This window comes from Acyrthosiphon pisum, chromosome A1 (genome assembly GCF_005508785.2).
Source record: "Acyrthosiphon pisum isolate AL4f chromosome A1, pea_aphid_22Mar2018_4r6ur, whole genome shotgun sequence".
Taxonomy (NCBI): Eukaryota; Metazoa; Arthropoda; class Insecta; order Hemiptera; family Aphididae; genus Acyrthosiphon; species Acyrthosiphon pisum.
In genome coordinates, this window is record NC_042494.1 from 125,478,751 (window position 1) to 125,499,594 (window position 20,844).

General features: G+C 30.3%; 1 protein-coding gene across 1 annotated transcript in view; it reads right to left on the bottom strand.

Moving 5' to 3' along the window:
* The window catches only part of LOC100160404 (vacuolar protein-sorting-associated protein 36), a 10,953-nt gene extending 3,712 nt beyond the window's left edge, over positions 1-7,241 (bottom strand). The window contains exons 1-2 of the mRNA XM_001952299.5: positions 6,975-7,241; positions 5,692-5,892 (exon numbers count right to left, since the gene is read on the bottom strand). Of these exons, the coding sequence (XP_001952334.1) occupies positions 5,692-5,892; positions 6,975-6,995 (222 nt within the window). The 5' untranslated portion in view covers positions 6,996-7,241. The remainder of the gene's footprint in view (positions 1-5,691; positions 5,893-6,974) is intronic.
* Between the last annotated feature and the right edge of the window lie 13,603 nt (positions 7,242-20,844).

Sequence of the window (20,844 nt, forward strand, 5' to 3'; positions counted from 1 at the left end):
TTTTATACTCAGTGCAACGCCAAATTATTTTTTCTTCACTCTTTCGGTGTATACTGAATAAATACCCTTCAAATATTAGTAAATTATTGCCTTTTTGGCTTTTAACAAATTCTAGCATTTTATAATTAAATAAAAATTGTTACTTAAAAAATTTGATTTAAGACTGTTAAATGCTCACGACACGCACTGTAGGACGTAGGTAATGATATAAAATGACACTATAATACCATTATCAAAATAACGAATACCTATTACTAGATTAGATAAAGTGCGATTATTACTTCTAATCGCAACAGCTATTATATTATATTTTGTCGGGGATATTTTGTCGGGGATATTTTTACGCGGGATATTTTGTCATGGAATATTTTGTCGGGGATATTTTGGTTTAGGGATATTTTGTCGGGGATATTTTGACCGGGATATTTTTACCGGGATATTTTGTCGTGGAACCAGTAAATACATAAAATATAATATGACCTTTTTTTCGTTTTCTTTTCGATTTATGTATAATGCATGCCTATTTGCGAGTAAAAAACCTTGAACATATACCTAATACAAGGTCTCTCGTAAGTTTGGTATAAATATGATTTAAAATAGGTAATAGAACAACACACATTATTTTTAATTACACATAATTTGATGCGCTGGTGGTTATTATTATATTATTATTATTTGGACCAAATTGAGTTATAATTAAACTGTCGACGAATTTCAAAAAATAATAACTTTTCATATAAATACAAATGTTTATAAAGTGCCACTGCGTATTAGATAACCTGGAGCTCTAAATCAAAAGTTAAAATCCAGTCGACGTTCTTGTGTATTACTGTACCTACTATTATAATGTTTTATTACAGATCAAGAGACAATTTTATTGATATATTTTGAGATCCATGTCATTGGCACCTCCAATTTCGAATTAGGGGACAAAACCCGGAGTGATTGTGCTTCGTTAGTTCACGTTAGTGCTTTTTATACGATCGTTTAATGCTTTTATTCCTTCCAAAGTATTTCACATTTCGTACAGGGGGTGCCATGGACATTATATATCTTGCCATGTTTGAGATATTAAATAATTAGTCATAGTTTGGTTTTATCTATGTAATACATAATAATACAATATTATATATTCATAATATTATATTTCTATATTTGTTGTAAATATCACTATTTCGATTGTAAATACTGATCATAAATATAAACTTATTTATACTCCAACGTACGAAACGTGAATAACTTTGGAAGGGATAAAGCACTAACGATCGTATAAAAAGCACTAACGAAGAACAAACGATCGCCCCGGTTTTGAACCCAAATTCGAAATGGGAGGTGCCAGCGACATGGATCTTATATTTTGTATGTAATCGTCCGCGTAACCAGTTCGTTTGACGAACCTATTATAATATAAATTATAAAGTTTAGAGAGGTGTGTAATGGGAAGTCATTAGCTAAAGAAATAATTGCTTTCTGACAACAATAAAGTTGAATCGAAATGTGCACATTTAACAATAAACATATTATACATATTACATATATACGCTCGTCACTGTCACAATGTTATGATAGCGCGCTATATATAGTTGTCCCACTGTGTTTGACACGGTTAAAAGGTTTATTTTAAATTTCATTTTCACAAATTATTACTGTAAAGTTTTTACATTAATTTTAAGTTCAAAAACATCATTCAGTTTAATGTTGTTTCACACAATATGCGGAAGTGCACACTGCACAACCAATGAAAATGTTTATTTTATATACATTTAAATATTTTTTAGAATAAAATATCAGCATCTACCTTAAATGTTGAAATATCGGGAGATAATTTTTTTTTAAATTCAAAATGTCCTTATAATTTAAAAAAATTAAGTGAACAATGCGAATAAACTATAATCACCCAATAAATAATTTGCTAAAATCTGACTTTAAAAAAACTTATTAAAAGGGATATACACAGCTGGAGACCTGTTGACTGTATAGTGTAGGTACTTAATAACATTCGTTATACACCACAATATATGAGTACGTATATTAGAGCGCACATGACATGCGTACCAAGTCAGATAACCGTACCTTTTTTAATGAATTGCGTTCTAAGGTTAATATATTCCTAAGTTATTCCTAAAATAATATCTATTGTAAAATACAATTTGCATTTAACAAATAATTTACAATTTAATGTTTTTCAGATTCTGAGTAGATATATGAATGTATTTTTTTTACAATGATGTGTTTTTTTAATTTAATTTTTATTCTGTGTCTGTGTACACGAAAAGTAGTCGAAATAATGGTTAGATTTTCAACTTCAGTATCTTTTCCAATAGATTTGTTGTAATTTAAAAACGAATAACCACGCATAGATACTTGAAATTTACACTATTTGTTTATTTTATAATTTTCTATAGTTGATAACATTTTCGACATATTTAGACCCGTTTTGAGGTGTTTATAAGGATTTTAAATTTTGAATTTTTTTGTTTATTTTCTATAAATGTCAATAACATTTTATTCGCTAGATAAAAAGCCTTGAAATGTAATACAAGGATCCTCCATCATTGTTACAATATACCAATTCAAATATACGTATGCAAGATTTTTTTTATAAGCATTTATAAAGTCCAAATTTTGACAAAATTGCCAAATTGACAAATTATTTTTAGTTAAAAATGTATAAAATGTTCAATTTGTATAGATTGAAAATTTTAAATAAGGTTGCACGCAAGCAGTTTATACTATAGTCAAAAAAATCTAAAGAATATAATATGAACACAGTTTTTTATAGTTGTTATTAGTTCAAATTTCGACGAAATTACACATTAAAATCAAGTAGGTACAACAGTTATAGTAATTTTGTTGCAATTTAAAAATATTATTTGTGAGCATGTACTTGAAACTTCTAAAGTATACTTTTATCTGTTATATACATTATACAAATATGATGATATATAAATAATATTAAATCAACTTACCAGCTACCGTATTAATAATAATAATATAAATATAAAAAAGCAGGTAAGGATGTCGCTCTGCTGTACAATAGGTTACAAGTGGGTCAATGTACAATGGATTGTATATTTGTATTAAATTTGAAAAAACCCATCTCTACTCAGAATCATTTTTTGTATACAATCATATTATATCATCGAATTCAAATTTAACACCATCCATTACAGTGACTCACTTTTAACCTTATTGTACAGAAAAGTGACACCCACTTACCCGTTTTTTAAATTAAACATAGGACAATAATACTACACTAGCATATGTAAGTCATATGGCTACTAATCAAAGTAACGCAGTCAATTATAATATATGAAATAATTTCAGACACTGTGGTGTAAGCATATACTATAGTTACTTATCGGTTGGGAAGCCCGTCTAATCTATAATATCTTTATTCAGCATGCAAACCACTAAAAACTATACAAAATGTCAAAATACAATACTTTTTATGAGTATATGAAATATTTAATTAAATATTATTAACTTTTAAGTATTAGGTAATTTTGTAATACTAAATTTTCATGAAAAATATAAAATAATTTAGTTTTGAAACTCCAAAAAAAAAAATGTTCTATAATACTTGAGATCCAATTCATATTAACCGTATATTAAAACGAGAGTGAGACACAATTTGAGGGACTGGTACGAGTGGTACGCAATTTATGTGCAACGGTATAATATTATATATCGTATCTACATAGGTGAAAAGCTATATAGACTATAGTTATATTATATAGGAGGACTTTAACGCCCACGGAAATACTGTCGAACCTATTTCTTTGTTGCTGTTGTACCTACTCGCAACTGAGTACCTATACAAATCCAATACGTTATCGGTATAATATTAGCACCCGAACAATATTTCTGACAATGTACGGCTTGATCTTATTTATGTATAGAGGGTCAAAATAATAATCACTCGATGCTTTGCACCTGGTTTCCTAATCGACCTAATCATACGCCATGTGACTATACAAATTTTAGGGATTTGTTAAAGATTCTGCGCATTGTGTATGATACCCCCATGATTGTTATAAACCACGGAGGAGCTAAAAAAGCGGAGTCAGCTGCATCGGATACGCATGTAATAAATTTGAATTCCGACTAGATGCGTTGTTCGTGTGATCAAGAAAAGTCACATAGGACGTTATTATAGGTACCAAGTGGATAGTACCTACCTACACCATTAAATAAATTTGAAATATTATTCTTTTAATGAATGTACCTATCATATACCTACTGATGATGTTATTCTAAAACTAAAAACACAATATAAGCATTTGAAATCGGAAGATAATTCGTTTTGAATAGCACTGTATAATACATAATAATGACTATATTTTATAATAATATGCTCCCGCGTCGGCGCGGCGTGTAAATAATTTAATAATAATATTGTATACGATCGAGTTCGATTACCGAACCTCCAAGGCAATAATATTATATATATATAAACGGCGGAACCTCACTGGCCGCCCGCTTTGTCGAACTTGGAAAGTGAACGAGTTGGGAAAAAACAATCGTAACGCGGTGGTGGCGGGTTTAACGACTTCGCGTCTCGTCGCGCCGCCGAACTTACGCAACTCTCAGGAGAAAGGCGTCCGTTCCGTTGCGCTAGAATTTAATACACACGACGCGACGTATATTGTACCTATAATATATATGTGTGCGTGTGTGTGTGTGTGTGTGTGTGTGTGTGTGTGCGTGTGTGTGTGATATATTATACATATATAGGTATCTGAGTGCGGCGGATATACACGCGTCGTATATAGCTTTAGACTTCCTACTTCGTAAACACACACGCCGACGGGGTTCCGCGGCCGCCGTATATAGAGAGGACTTAATAATAATTATTAAATATATATTTTATAAGCATTACAAAATCGCATCGCATTAATGATATCATATACCTATACCTACATATACACATTATTATAACATGGTATTTTATAATATCAACATGTTATATACGAGTATGATGCCGAGAAATGTAATATTTTTACACTACCGTCTATTGTCTAATATAAAATAAAAAATATTCGTAGTCTTGCGTCTCGAAATATGGTAGGTACGCAAAGTCCTATAATATATAATAGGTATTATACATAATACAATATTATTTTAATGGAATAACGATTTAATATTTAATTCGAAGAACGGGTTAGGTTATATAATAGCTTATGCCTGCTCATCTCATCGAAATATGTCGTGTTTTAAAATATTTTTTTGTTTTATCTTATACTATAGCTGTTGATCCTGTATGGCTTTGTCCACGACAATTGAAATAATGCCTACAGAAGATTTACATAAGCTCTGTTAAATGTAAACTACGCATATTTATAACACATTAATTTGGGTGGTTTTGACCAAGTATAAAATTATATCCAATTAACTATATTACATTCCGTAACCAATGGTACTCCCCATACAAACAAAAAATTATTCGTTTTTCGTGAGCCAAAAAATCCCAGTGGAGCCCTTCTTTAAAATGCCAAATTTCAGAATTTGGCCTCAAAATCCTCAGGTTTATTTATAGAACAACCAACAACCTGTGAACCAAATTTCAAAACCACGAGTGCGATATATTTGGTTGTGGATCACTTACATGCACACCACACACAAACAATCCCTTTTGTCGGTGATATAGAAAATTGGTAGATACGTATAATGTCAGCATAAGGTACTCACTTTGTACGGAGTCGCGTACTTCGTGGGCGCCGCCTGTGGGTGTTGTACTTTGACGTGCGTCGTCGATATGGTAGCGTACGACGTGGCCGGTGGTATACCGTGGTGGTGTCCGTGGTCGTGACCGTCGTAGTGGTCGTCTTCTTGGTAGACTGGATAGGCGGCTGACAATTGCACGTATAGGACGTACACGGCCAAAAACACCTGTGGGCCCAAAACGTATTATAATACTATTATAGCCACCATGTAACGACATCCATGGTATATACAGCGTCGGGGCAACTTTTAGTCGGGTTGGTTGAATAATGACTAGTTGGTTGAGTATTGGTGAATGGGTAATATATGTTGGTATATAATATGTAATATATATGCGTGAAATACAATGTTGGGTAGTAGTATAGTAACACGAGTAAAAATAATTACTTAAACAAAATAATTTTTTTGCTAACGTAACAGTGAACTAATTATATAGTTAGGTTATCTACCTATACACTATTTAAATCTAACGTTAAAGTAACATAATTTGAGTTGGTTTGAAATCGGTCTACTAAATACCGGTAAATGGTTAGAGTTGTGACAAATCCTGAATTATTGCGTCCAAGCACGTATTAAATTATGTTTGGCCTTAGAAGTTGCGAAACATTATTGTTGATGTATTTATCGCCCAGATATTTTAACCTCAGCCGATTAGTTAACCCAACTCAACCCAATCCAATATGCCTGTCGGAACATGGCAAATTTTCCAATTATGTTAATTCGCGGCACTCTGCACCAGTCATAGTGTGTTACGATAGTCGATACTACTGAAATGCTGTACATCTCAGTTTATGAGTATTTAACACGTTTTTCGGTGGTGGGACGAATGACTGGAATTTTTTTAAGTTAATCGACACGTGGATATGAATTGTGTTATATTATATACACACACATTCATATACACAGTTAAATGGCATTTACGCATTATTACGATTCATAATAGTCTTTAAAAATATTTCCGCCTTATATTAACGGCGGTATAGTTGTCGTAATTTATTTTTATTCCCCGAGAGATTCGAATTATCAAAACTCGATAACATAGATATATATACCAAATTATACTTCAGTCGTTATATTCGTTGCCTTTGAACAGCAACTGTTTTGAATCAGTTTGTACTGAATATAACTAAATAGATGCTATCGGAGATTGCTCGAAACCCGCCACTTCTACGTTATATTAATTACCTACTACCAGTAAATCTATACCACGCGTGATCTATACATCGTCCGGCCAAATCGCGCGTACTCACCAAGTGTCTTGTTCCGACCATGGTTATGGTCGAGGAGTTGTCTGTCTGTCTGTCTGTCTGTATATATATATATATGTCACCACCGGTGGTCAGCGATCGCCGTCACGTTCTTCTCGGCTCGGCTGCAGTCGTGCGTGTACCGTGCAGATATCGGTGGAGTAGAGGACGACAGAAACGACGCGATCCGTGCGGGTTTGGTGTGCGTGTGCGAAGCGATTGGGTATAAGTGCGCTGGTGAGAGGTGAAGTTTTGACGCCGGAACAGCGTTGGCCCGCGGTTTTTATACTCGGGGACCGTACGACGGTCGGTCCACGCTTCCCCCAGTTCGCAGCGGCAACCACGACCGTGGTTACGTCACGGCGGTGCGATAACTTCGGGATGCACGACCGCCAACGGTATAGCTGGTATACGACGCCGCCCGCCGGACCCGGCAGTGTTACGATGTAATGTTTTCTTCCACTCGAAGGGGGCATAATCGTGAACTTGAGCTGCAGTATGGACGTCGCCGCCTTCCGCTGATCATTTCACTATTTTTCATCCGACTGGCTGGCGACCTAGAACTGCTCTGTTATGCAATATATACATATACCATCGGTCGCCGAGTCTTGGAGAACCGATTGGTTTTCGTCATCATCATCGTCATCAATGTGCATCATCATTATCTATTATTACTCGGTCCGCCGCTGCACACACCACACACGATATAAGTCACGAGATTATAAATATTGTTTAGATGGTAATAATTTCGTATAATATATTATACCTACGTTAAGATGTTATCTTTCTTGACAGTTATTATATTATTATTATTATTATGATATGGCGTTAGTTATCGAACGATGTTATAATATTATATTGATCATATTTTTCCGTGTCTCGTGGGCTTCAGATGGATACTGAAAACATTAAAATGGTTAGTTAAACTAAGCCCAGTTCATACCTATGATCCTTGGAACAGGACGATCCGTTAAAAAAAATTGTTTTGGACTTGTTTAGACCAAATAATATTACGTGGTATTCCTATATTGTTATAATCGAACTCGCGATCACAACGATTATAATGCTTCGAACCATCAGTGGATACTGATCTTATATTCTTATTGTTTCTCGGGGGTACATAATATTTTATAATTTTTATTTTGAACATATTACTATATCTAATTGGACATTACAAGTTGTGATCTTGAATCAAATTGCAATTTGATTCGCAAATTTGCAATTTGTGTAAATTGCAAGCCTCAAGCTATCATTATTTAGGATCTACGTTGATCAGTCTTTGAATTAGTCAGGACACATTCGATTATATTAAATTATAGCCAACCCGCCCCTGGCGTTGCCTGCGAGACACGCTTGTGATTATGGGAGCAGTATATTTTCAGCATAGGCATAATATAATATAATATTATGTCTATGATTTTCAGGTAGTAATATACCCCGCTTGTACGTACGTAATTTCGAATGTTTTATTAACACGTTGTTATTAATTATTATGATGCGTTCATGGATGTGTAAGTATGAAAAAACGCTGTGCGGTTGAGAATCAGATGTTCGACACGGTCGTGAAGAAAACGGCAGCAAAGACCATTTTTAAAATTGACTGATTAAAAAATATCGTGGATACTTGATTATCGTGATTCGTGAGTATACCTACGGAAAGCAATATGGTAAGCGATATCCTCGTCCGTGCTTATTGCGTGGCTTTAATTTTAGAACATTGTTAAAAATAAGTATTTTTGGCCTTACACGTTTGTGTGAAAATTTCACGGTGAGGTTCTATAAGCCTATCGTCCTCCGTATATCGACAACCAAGGTAACTCGGCCGTTGCGAGTTGCGACCCCTGTCCACATTTAGTATGCATGGTTATGCGGTATACTCGCAGCGCGCGACTAACCACGATATTTACCAATGGTCATCGGCCTTAATAAAAATGGTCTTCACCGTCCGCTTCACAACCAAAACGTATTCGTATATAATATTATAATACAGCGGAACCTCTCCTAACAGACACCTCTACATAATGGACGTTTTTTGGGGGGACAAACTACACAATTTCTACGAAAATCTAAGCCCTCTGAATAGCGGGCATCTCCAGATAACGGATACAATTTCTGCGACTGGTATTGTGTCAGGTACCTAAAGTGTATTTAGAGATTTCACAGTATGGTGATGTGGTAGTTCGACAAAGATCCGGACACGAATTTCAAACTAAAACAAACGGTTTTCGTGTCGTTTTCCAAAAGTACCTATAAAGTGATATACAGTACAACGAAATTTCGGCGAGACGAGTCTAAAACGAGCCATATCCTCTCTGGAACGCGCGTCTGTTTCCTGAGGACAGTCGGGTGGTTCACGGAGGTAGTGCGTAGGTTAAATAGTATTTGTATGACAATTATTTATCGCATAAGTGACGCTTTTTTTAGACTATGTTTTATTTTTATTATTAACTAATTGCGTATAAATGTATAATGTACCTATTAGCCATTAATGTTTAGGTATTCGGTAAATACAAAAAATAAAACCTTGTAAATAGTCACACGACACATAAAATATTTTATGATGTGTTATTGGGCATTATATAATGTTGCTTCGAATCAGTCATACTTATATAGATATGAATCTGTTATTATATTATTGTGGCCGACGACGGTATTATCATGTGGAGTGAAAAATCGAAGGGACGAAACACAAAGCCACCACGAATATTGGATGTTTTATTCTTTAAATATTTGTGCTCATATACCTACCACCGATTAATATAATATGTGCTATAAAATTAACAACTTTATTACCTATAATACCTATAGTAAATTTATAAATAATTAGTACAAACAGGTTGCATTTCAATATGTAGTTCAAATACTAATTATCCAACTGGTTCAAACGTGATTTGCCACTTTTTAATGAATATCTATATATTTTAATATCACTTAAAATAACATTTAATTTGATTCGTTATCCGAAATATTAATACGTTATTAAACGTAATAAAGTTATTGGGTTTCTTGCTATCAATAAAAGTGCAGAATATAATCACACAGGATAATATTATATTATACTGGATGATTTTTGAATCCAAGTTAAAGTTTTTAAATCTTGTAAGTTTGTATTTAATTCTAATACAATTTGTTAACAATAAATCATCTAAATTGGAATTTTAACGTCGTACAAAAGTTGTGTTAAATATTATATTCTACCTGAAAATCAAAACTTATTTGTAAAAATGATTGAAAATAATAAACGTTGGACATGCAATTTTATCAAAAATTAAAAGCACAAAACCAACGAAACGTCCAAGCCTAACCATAGAGATATAAAAAGGACAGTAAAAGGTATATTATTTTCGTTGTAACCTGACTTATATAACCTATGAGTTACATAAAATTACCGATAACGGTTAACAAATGTCGATGCAATAACAGCAAGTACGCTTTTTTCAACCTATATATCTGAAGAATTCTTCTTCGATTATCGTAATGATTACTCTTCATTTTGAAATAATTGAATATCTCAATACTTCACCCCGCACCAAGGTAGGCAAAGTGAAACGAATGTTTTTATGTTCTTCATCCGATTCCAGTTAAGCTTACCCAGCTTATTTTTTTCCATAATATTTTTGTAAGCTTTTTTTAAATTTTATTTTTTGATTAAGCTGCTAATATTATCACCTATTACAGTGTAGGATGGCATAAGTAATAGATATCCAATGGAAAATGTAATAATATACACTTAGGCGCATCCCAAACGGTCCCCGTTCATTGTTTGCTTATTCCCAAACAACTCCCGTTGAAAAACGTTTTGCGAACAAGTAAATTCCCAAAAGGCTCCGTCAAAAAAGGTATGATGAGTGGGTAAATTACCAAACGGCTAACGGTAATACCGGTATAATGATTTTGGTCGATATACCGGTATACTGTAGTACCGGTGTACTATCTTTGACCACAAATGTCTGTGTATCGTTCTACAGTAAATTCAACAACGCGTTCAATACTGCTCGTCCAAATATTTTTAAGTCATTGACATTCTGACTGAATTACAATCCGAGACGCAAGTTAAATTTCAAAGTCATGTAAACGCCATGTCAATACACCTAAATCCAACAAAAAAAATTGAACATTCAAACATCATTGACGAATTTCATCAAATGAAATAACGTTTGTATTACATAAAAAAATTGTGCCTCAACAATTTACCCGATGTATGATTTTATTATATTTTTACATAATAGGTAGGTATACATACATTTTTCTTACATTTTTTTTCTATTTTTTAACGCCAAAATGTAATATTATTTTAATAACATTTAATTCACAATATATGATTTTTTTATATAAATGTATAGTTTACTTAGAATACAACCTTAAAAAACACCTACACATTTTTAACCTCACCTCTTTCGAGACGGGCCTAAGTCTGTATGAAGTGGGGAGGAATTTGTGTTGTAAAAAACCGGAATCGTTTGGGAATTTACCAGTTTGACGTTCGTAAAACCTTTTTTTTGGGAATTGACTTTTTTGTAAAACGGGAGCTGAATGGGCTACGTCCATATACTTGTATCAGATGATTGGCAGCACACATTGCTGTAAGTAATTTTGTAATACATTTTACTATTTTAGTAATACATAATAGTATGGTACACATTGGCCTGTAGTTCACCAATAAACTGTTGATTTATTTCAAGTGGAAAGTGTATTTTGATTTATAAATATCTGTAGCTACTGATTCATAATAATATGTAAAACCACATTGAAATCAGATGAATAGTTCCTGTTATATTTTTCAACCTACTTTCCAATTCTATTCTATATTGTATAATACATAATAAACTAATGTAACATCGCTTCCATAGTATGAACAAACCCATCATATACCTAGCTAAATGTTCATGTACGTACGTCATCGTTAGTAAAATAATCTTGTTTTGGATGATATTTTAATCTATCTGACTACATATGAGAAAAAAGACTAACAATGTTGTCCTTCGATTGTAATCGATTTATAATCATCTCGGAACTCGTATGCTATAATAACAATATTTTTTATTTTGTTGTTATAAAAAACGCATGTGAAATAAATTATGTAACGATTTAAAAACAAAAATTATTACTTAACTTTTATTTAGAATTCTATATTTAAACAGCATGTAGATTCCAGAAAGTTAATTTATACAAATTACAATACGCCACATTATTATAAGATCAGCTGTCTTGGTTGTTTGAATAATATTACAATATTATTGTCCGATGATAACGATCATGGTTAAAATAGCATTTATGTTAGTTGTATATACCTAACATATATGTTGACAAATTTGTGGGCATAACAAAACTATAAAAGATACCTACCTATAATAAAATATAAATAAAACATTTCATTACATAAATACCATATACATACCTCAGATTCGTAATTTAAATTTTCTCGAAAAAGATTATTTTTGGATTCTGGCCAGCGCTAGAAATGTAAGTGGTTTTATATTAACAGCAAAAATAATGCTTCAAAATGTCCATGTGACCTATATTTCACCTACATAAGTAAGTACTCTAGGTAGGTACACTTCAAGTGACAAGATTACGGCAGGGTTAGTATGGCTTATAGACGATGACATGCACCAAATTATTTAAGAACTTATTCCTATTATATATGAAATTAACGTATTCATACAATTCTAGCATTGCAGTTTATTATAATATTATTGATTTGTATGATATATTGCTATAATACAAAGCATATTTTTTGGAGAGTTGTTTACTTTGTAAAGTTGGTATATCTAGTTTGTAACGTTGTTATTATTGACTCATTTTATCGCTAGTTATTGTCACTAATAAGTAAAAACGATTATCCATATAGCTATTATACTTAAATTAATTTACTATCATAATCAATTACTATTAAACAGGCATTACGTTAATATATTGCTCTTACGTGTTGACAATGTTTACACTTTACAACTATATACTTTAAACCACATGCATATCTAATGCATCATCGTTGGCTCTTTGCCATAATGAACAGTGAGATTAATTATTGTTTTATCTATACAATTATTGAACTAGATTCTTTGCTTAACTTCAAAATGCACGTCAATATTTACAATAATTGCTAACAACCCGAGTAATACTTAAATTTTGTATTTTTGTATTTTTTTTTTGTTTATATTATCATTATTTTTTTTTTATTATGTAACATATAACAATCCGAATACATGAGATATATCATAGGTATATCATGATTTATATTATACCTATTGAAGTTAAAAACTTGATTTGTTAAACTTGACATTAAAAATATAAACTTTGTATAGGATTTGTAGGTTGTGTACAGTTTTAAATAAATAAAAATATATTTAAATCAATCGTTGAATATAAGTTAAGACGTCTTAGAGTTTAATAAAAAAAAGTAATAAAATAATATAAATGGCAATAAAAAATATTATTTTTATTATTTGTTTAAAATCTTTATTGAGTGTTGTACAGATGTTTTAATATATTAGGCGAATAAACACATGAATAACTGTTATACATAGTTTAATACTCGATGATTTAAACAGATGTTGCTTGTAATAAATCTTTAGAAACTACAAGACGAAATGTATATTTTATTTATGTTTTAATGAATTTTTATGTTAACAGAATATAACACATTTAGTATGAATTATATTTTCATTTATACTCTATTTATTAATTTCTAATGTGTCTGATCGTTTAGTCTCATCACTCATCATTGACTCATTTTGTTTTTCGTTTTTTTTTTAATTGGTAGGTACTTACAAATAAATACATTTTAAATTAAAAACAAGTAAAATATAACCATCGCTACCGAATTAGATTTGTTGTAAATCTCCTTGGCTACTATATGGTAATAAGAACTACCCAATACGTAGTCAAAATATTTAAGTGAATTCTTAGCACTGCGTACAATCTTTGCACGGTAACTGCATGTGTTATTATACTAAATTATATTATTATAATTACGTAATTATGCATAACCTAAAACACATTATATAGATATATAGTTGAATGACATTGTCTAAGCTTCTGGTTGTGATATCAATGGATTCCACTTCACTCGGACACCAGATCCTTTCCGTTCACACACACACACACACACACACATTATTATACTTTGTAATATGTTATTATAAAAGTGTAATATATCATAACCACATTATTGTATTTTTATTCGAGCATAATATATTTTAAACGGGCCGGTTAAGTAATAACTGAGTCACTATAAACAACCGTTAGTTTCGTTACTGTTGGTGGTCCCATATACCTATTAACTCTGAGTTAATCGGTCTATGGTTGGTCCTGTGTTGGCAATCACCAAAAATATTATCACGCCACGGTCGTATTATTTTGTGGACAAATCAAAAATCTGAATTTTCGGGTAAGTATATAATATTATTATCATGACGTACAAGTATTCTGACCCACAGACCCGCAGAAGAAAGCAATAATTTATTTGTCGTGCGCACCAATGCTTAGTCACATTACGGCGAATGTCACGTTTTGAACTCGTTCAGTTACCACACTGTTAGGTCAACATAAATAGTGAAACAAGATCACGTACAATTCGCCCTCAACCGTTAAGCGATCACGAACGTCTATTTCCGATACTGGAATTGTAGTTGCGTGGTAGGTGTATTTATTTTAGGGAGACATTAATAGCTGTTTCACCCTCTGAAGAAAAAGAAAATACCACAAAAAACAATTAAATTTTTTTTTAAACTACGCATTTATTTATGTATTCAAATGTAGAAGCGAACTAAGCCAAACCAACCATACAATAATTGTATAATGATGCAACCATGGTATAATAAATAAAAAACTATTTTTTTTTATCACTATCGTCTATATCTGGTATCATAATTAAAATTTTTTTATTTAAATTTAAATCTATGCGATTACTGGGCCTCACTGAGACATACTCGTGTATGATAAATACCTTTAATCGATTCTAATAATTGGGATACGGATTTTTTAAGGTAATACATTTTAATAATAATTCTTCACGAGTTTTATCTTACTTGGATACAATGATGAGTTAATATTGAATATGAATCATTCTATTTCATATTATATAGTTATATTATCCTATTATATAATATATAATAGAGTACCTACCTATATAAATGATACATAATACATACAATAATATAATTATAATTTAAGGTGCCAGTCAGGAAAATGAGTGTGTTTCAGATGTTTATGTAGGTACCTATATCGTTATTGTCTTCTCTTGTTCCACGGACTGGTGGTCAGTGGTGGAAGTTACCTACTCACTGCAGTTAAATTTTTTTAATAATTAGAAAATAATTATAGTTGAAACACGAATATTAGAATTTTTTAAAACATTCATTTACCTACCTAATCGGGCTAATCCTATAATCATCACCTCACTTCTATAACAAAATATCAGGACCACTTCTACATGAGTTTATCCATATTATATGATATATCAACAAATATTTATTTAAAGCGTAAAATATGTAAATGTTAATATAAAAGTTTAAATGTATAATATAATACTATGATAACCCGCTTAATTATAAACAATATACCATAACATTATAGCCTATAGGGTTCTTAAAAAGTGATACGATTTTTTTAACTGACTACCCTTAATAAATTTGCAGTATTAATAATGTATAATCATATAACATAATGTACCTACAAAGAATTTAATAATGATAGTAACAATGTTTTTCACAACTTTTTAAAGTTATAATATACTAATTTTCTTTATAGAATTAAATTTTTTCTTTTAGCTAGGTAACTGAAATGTATTTATACTATCTATATAAATATTTATTTTTTCTATTTATTTTGATAACGAAAAAGATTACTGGGCCTCATTAAAAACTGTGGAGGCTCAAATATAGGTACCTATTTGTCATTTGGTAATTGCAATATGTATTATAGGTAGGTATATATATCTTGTTTTAGTTTCAGTGGTAAGACTTATGACCCTGTTAATACCCAGGGCTTGGAACCATTATAATTTCTTCAGTTTTGGTACCAATTAGGTTCTTTAGAAAAAAAATCGGGTACCGGCCGTGGTTGTTAGGGAGGCAAATTAAATGTTCTATTAATGAAAAAATATTAATATGAATTAGGTACTCATTAGAATTCATTTAACACTCAATTTATTGGCTATAAGACGTGTTTAAGTGCTTTGAAAAACAATTATTTTTTTGTTTAGAGCTGTAAAATCCAGAACCGGAACCAGAACCCTATAATGAAATAATTAAGTATCGAGACTGTAATTGGAACAATAAAAACCTAAAAGTACTGTAACCTAAAGGTCCCTGTTGTATGCGCCTTCCACATCTTTGATTAACTAATACTATAGCTGCGAGTCAAGTCTCTGAGTCTGTGACCTAATCTGAAGAGGGAGGCTCACCATTGTGGATACCCTCTGACTTGCGGGTAAAAATGTAAATAATTAATAAAATTGTAATACCTAACTGTTGCTCATATTATTTTATAATTTTCTGGATTTTTTTATAGATTATAGAATTAGAAAACTATAAATCCATGTATACATCTACAACCAAATTCAATGAACCAATAAATTGTTATTACCTTAATAAATAAAACAGCTAAACAATATTGAACCTGAAAAATTCAAAAAATTCTCTACCAATAAATATCGGTGCCGGTTCCTATTTAGGTTCGTAAGAAAATCGAAAAAAGGTTTCAGTAAGGTTTCGATTCCAATATTTTAAAAGTCCAGTTCATATACCAGTTCCAATCTATGTACATATATACTCAATATAGCGTTTAATTATATTGATATTGTAAATAGGTACCTACGAATATAATGTAGTCATAGTGTAAAATAGTTTTGAAGCTCGTTCATATTATTATAGTAATTATGAGTTATAACATAGCTATAGCCTATAAGTATACTTATGAATTTTAAAAAGTTTATTAGGTACCAAATAGAAAATATTTTAAGCTTATAGTGACAACAACTTGACAATCAGAATGTATAAATTGCTTATTAAAATATAAAGGTATACGTAAGTAACTTAAACTTATTTATGCAATTCTTGATAAAAAAAAAAACAGAAAAAAGAAACTCTAAATCTGTATTTGGATCACATTTTAATAATACTTACTATAATAATAATACTATATTATGTGAAAAAGTGTATTATTTATTTATGTACTTAATACTTATAGGCACAGTAAGTTATGTACAGTTATTATTATTATTGGATGTTGTGATCTTTGTTCATTGCACGATATTCTATAATCTATATAATAATATAATCCTTAACATACACTTAGTGTTTCAAACTTTCTAGACACACTGTATAATAATAACACTGTATTTTAATTTTAAAAATAGACGTTTTAGGGATGGGCGGGAGTAATGAAAAAACCATGTTGTTGACACTTTCTAAAACATACTGTACGTAGATTACTTCGTGTAAATAAAAATATGTTCTACTAAATGAATTTCTATAATTTGTTGAGTTATTTTTATTTACTATTTTATGACTATTACCATTTTTAGAATTGGCGTCGTTGCTATTCACAAATATTTTCGATTTTTGTTTTTTGACGATTTACAGAGCATAGTATAAACATTGTATAAATATAATGCCAAAAGTTTTTTCACCCCAAGGCATCGAACAACATGATCACGGGTTCTCGGGCCCCTAGATTGCACTATTGGTGATAAGTGATAACTGATAAATTATTATATAAACAGTTGGTAATTGGTATGACCAGGGTTGGGATTTTATAGCATTTGCATATTTCTAATGGGATGCTTAAGAAATAACAGATTAAGCTAAGAATGTATATCATGATACAGAGAATACAAACATTTTATTTTGCATAATATCTTTGTATCTTTTGCGATATGTTTAGATTTTAGTGCTATATTTAGACATTTTGAGATGTTTTACATTTTACCTGTTTTTGAATCAAAATTGGTCATATTTTACATTATTGTCAATCGAATTGTCAAAGTAAATACTAAATATTATAAATATTAAGTAAATGGACCGATTACGTGGTCGCGTTGAATGCTGATGCGACGTGAGCAACGCCGTGCCGTTCATAATTTCGTATTATATGGTTCTAATTTTAAACTTTTGTTATCCGCTGATTTTGTTGGGGTAAACTATAAATTAATAAATTTCCTTTTTTTTGCATATTTTTTTGTTTATATTGATTATTTCTAGCGCATACTTAGTGATATTTAAGATAATATTACGTCTCTTATTTATGCAATTTTAAGTACTTACTATAAACTCTCAACCCTGGGTATGACGTACCTGATTTTTCTGTGTTTCTGGAATATTTTTAACACGAGAATAATAACCGATATTTATTTATTAACGATTGTAACGAATACATATTTCAATTTAAAAACCTAACAATACTAATTCAATAACAGTTGATAATTTTATTTTATTACAATATTATGATTGAATTGCTTTTAAATTTATATTATGAATATTATATTCCACCATGCGAAAAAACTGTACCTAACAGTTATGTAAAAATATAGCTCCAAGTGAACTCATAATATACCTGAATATATTATATTTCAATAATATTTTCAATACATTTTATATATTATAGATATCATATTACTTTTTTTTTTTTTTTAAATGAATCGATAACATATTTTTATAATACTGACCTCCTTACCTATTTTTTTATTTGAATTAAAAACGAGCGAGTATTCATATTCGTATTCATATTCATTTAAAACATGAAGTAAAAAATAAAGTTTGAGTAAAAGTCTAAGACCTAAGTAGTATTGTTAAAACGTTACAGTATGTTTAGAACCGAGGTCTTATTGCCAATAGGCACTTGCATTTTTATAGGTAAGCTTTTTTACGTTTTTTTTTTACAAGTATTTAAATACCAGTTTAAAGAATTTGGCAGCTGCTAAAACTGCAGTATTATAATACTATCTATTAATATAATATGTCATGTGTATCTAATTTAAATAATTGAATCATAAAACGTCAATTATTTTGTCAGGGAAATAATTAATAAATCCATTTAAAATTATGCGCTAAGTATATTTCTTAACATCCAGTATTAAGTAAAAAAATACAGAATATACAATTTACTAACAACAATTGTTAATGTAATAATACGTTGGTATACGATTTATATTGTTTTGTCTATATATTTTCGTATTTATTATGAACCATTAAAACAGTAACGATTGTTTTATAATCTTACACAATCCATATTTCCATTCAATGAATATAATAATATGTGATACTTAAATATTGATGACCTAAATATTTTACTCGTGTGAGTACTGAAAGAGGTTATTTAAATTATGTAATTTCTCGGCTTTTAATAGTTATTTTATGTAATAATAGATTTACCCTATTTGAAAGTTGAAATTATCTTCACAATAGCCTAATATAGACTACAATATTATGTGAATATCATAATACTATCATCGTAGAATAAATAATATGATATCACCTTAGATATGATTAATTATAATTTTTTATAATACATATGTAATAGTATGTACCAACAGCGCAAAGTTCTAAATAAATAGGCACTGATTTTCTCATACTTTTTATTTTTTGGCATTTCTTAATATTATACTACATTAATGTAGGTAATAATAGTTATTATATTTTCTAGAACAGAATATTTGTCTGTATCTTTTGAAGTGTCTTATCGAACATTGAATGGTTGAATTATTATTTTTACGCTTTTTAGCAATTATTAAAGGTAATAGTTCAGGTTAGTAATTTAGCGGAGAAGTGTAATACAAATTCTGGAGGTATTTATTGGCAGATCAGCTTTATAAGAGCTTTATTAGAATGCTTATAAAGTAGTAAATAATAGACTATAATTATTATTGTTTTATAATTGTATCGTTAAATAATTTTTTTAAAAAATCTATTTTGATTCAGAAAATATAAAATAAAAATATAGTCAAAACCCTAAACATTATTTTTCAAAAATATAGTATAATACAAGTGCCTCCTTATAATTTGTATACTATAAATGCATCATCATACTGTGGAAAGTCTTGGCAGTCTAAGTCTCCACCCAGTGAATACATGTAGGTAATTCAATACACCGACATTGAAAATAATCTAAATTCATAATATTTGATAAATTATAGATACAATTGCTATAAGAATGGAAATATCTAGGTATAATATTTTCATTATATAAATATTACGGTTATCGTTGCATAACTATCTTAATTACTAAGTATTATAGCTAACCTAACCAAGGGCGCCCGCAAGTGAAAATTCAGGGGGGGACAGCCTTAATTTTTATTAATAATCAAACACTTTTATACTAATTAAATACTTTTATTAACTAATTGAACACAAATTGCAATTTTCTTTTATTTTTCCCAAATTCATCAACAACTTTTTCAGCTAAATGAAGGTCTTCGATTTTTTTTCTATGTAAACTTAACATACATAATCCGGATAAACGATTCTCACACATTGTTGAACGTAACCAGGTTTTAACACGACGTAATGTGCTGAATGTTCTTTCTGTACTACAAGTTGTTGGTGGAATAGTCATATAAATAATTATACTTTTCTTAACAGTTGGATAAAATTCACAATCTTTTAAAAAAAAAGAAATATTTTCCTTTTCATTAATTGATGAAGACTCTTTCATCATCTCCCAATAATCATACCATGTTTGACCTTCTTCTACTAAGTTTTCTATTTTATAATGGTTGTCTAATTCTTTTAAAATGTCAATAAAATTTATTTTTGTCATTTTTAACATAGTTTGATTTTCGAATTTCGATTACTGACATTACAAGTACACTTACAGTTACAACTGTATCCGTTTATTTTGACTTTTAAATTTTTAATCATTAAATTATAGTATC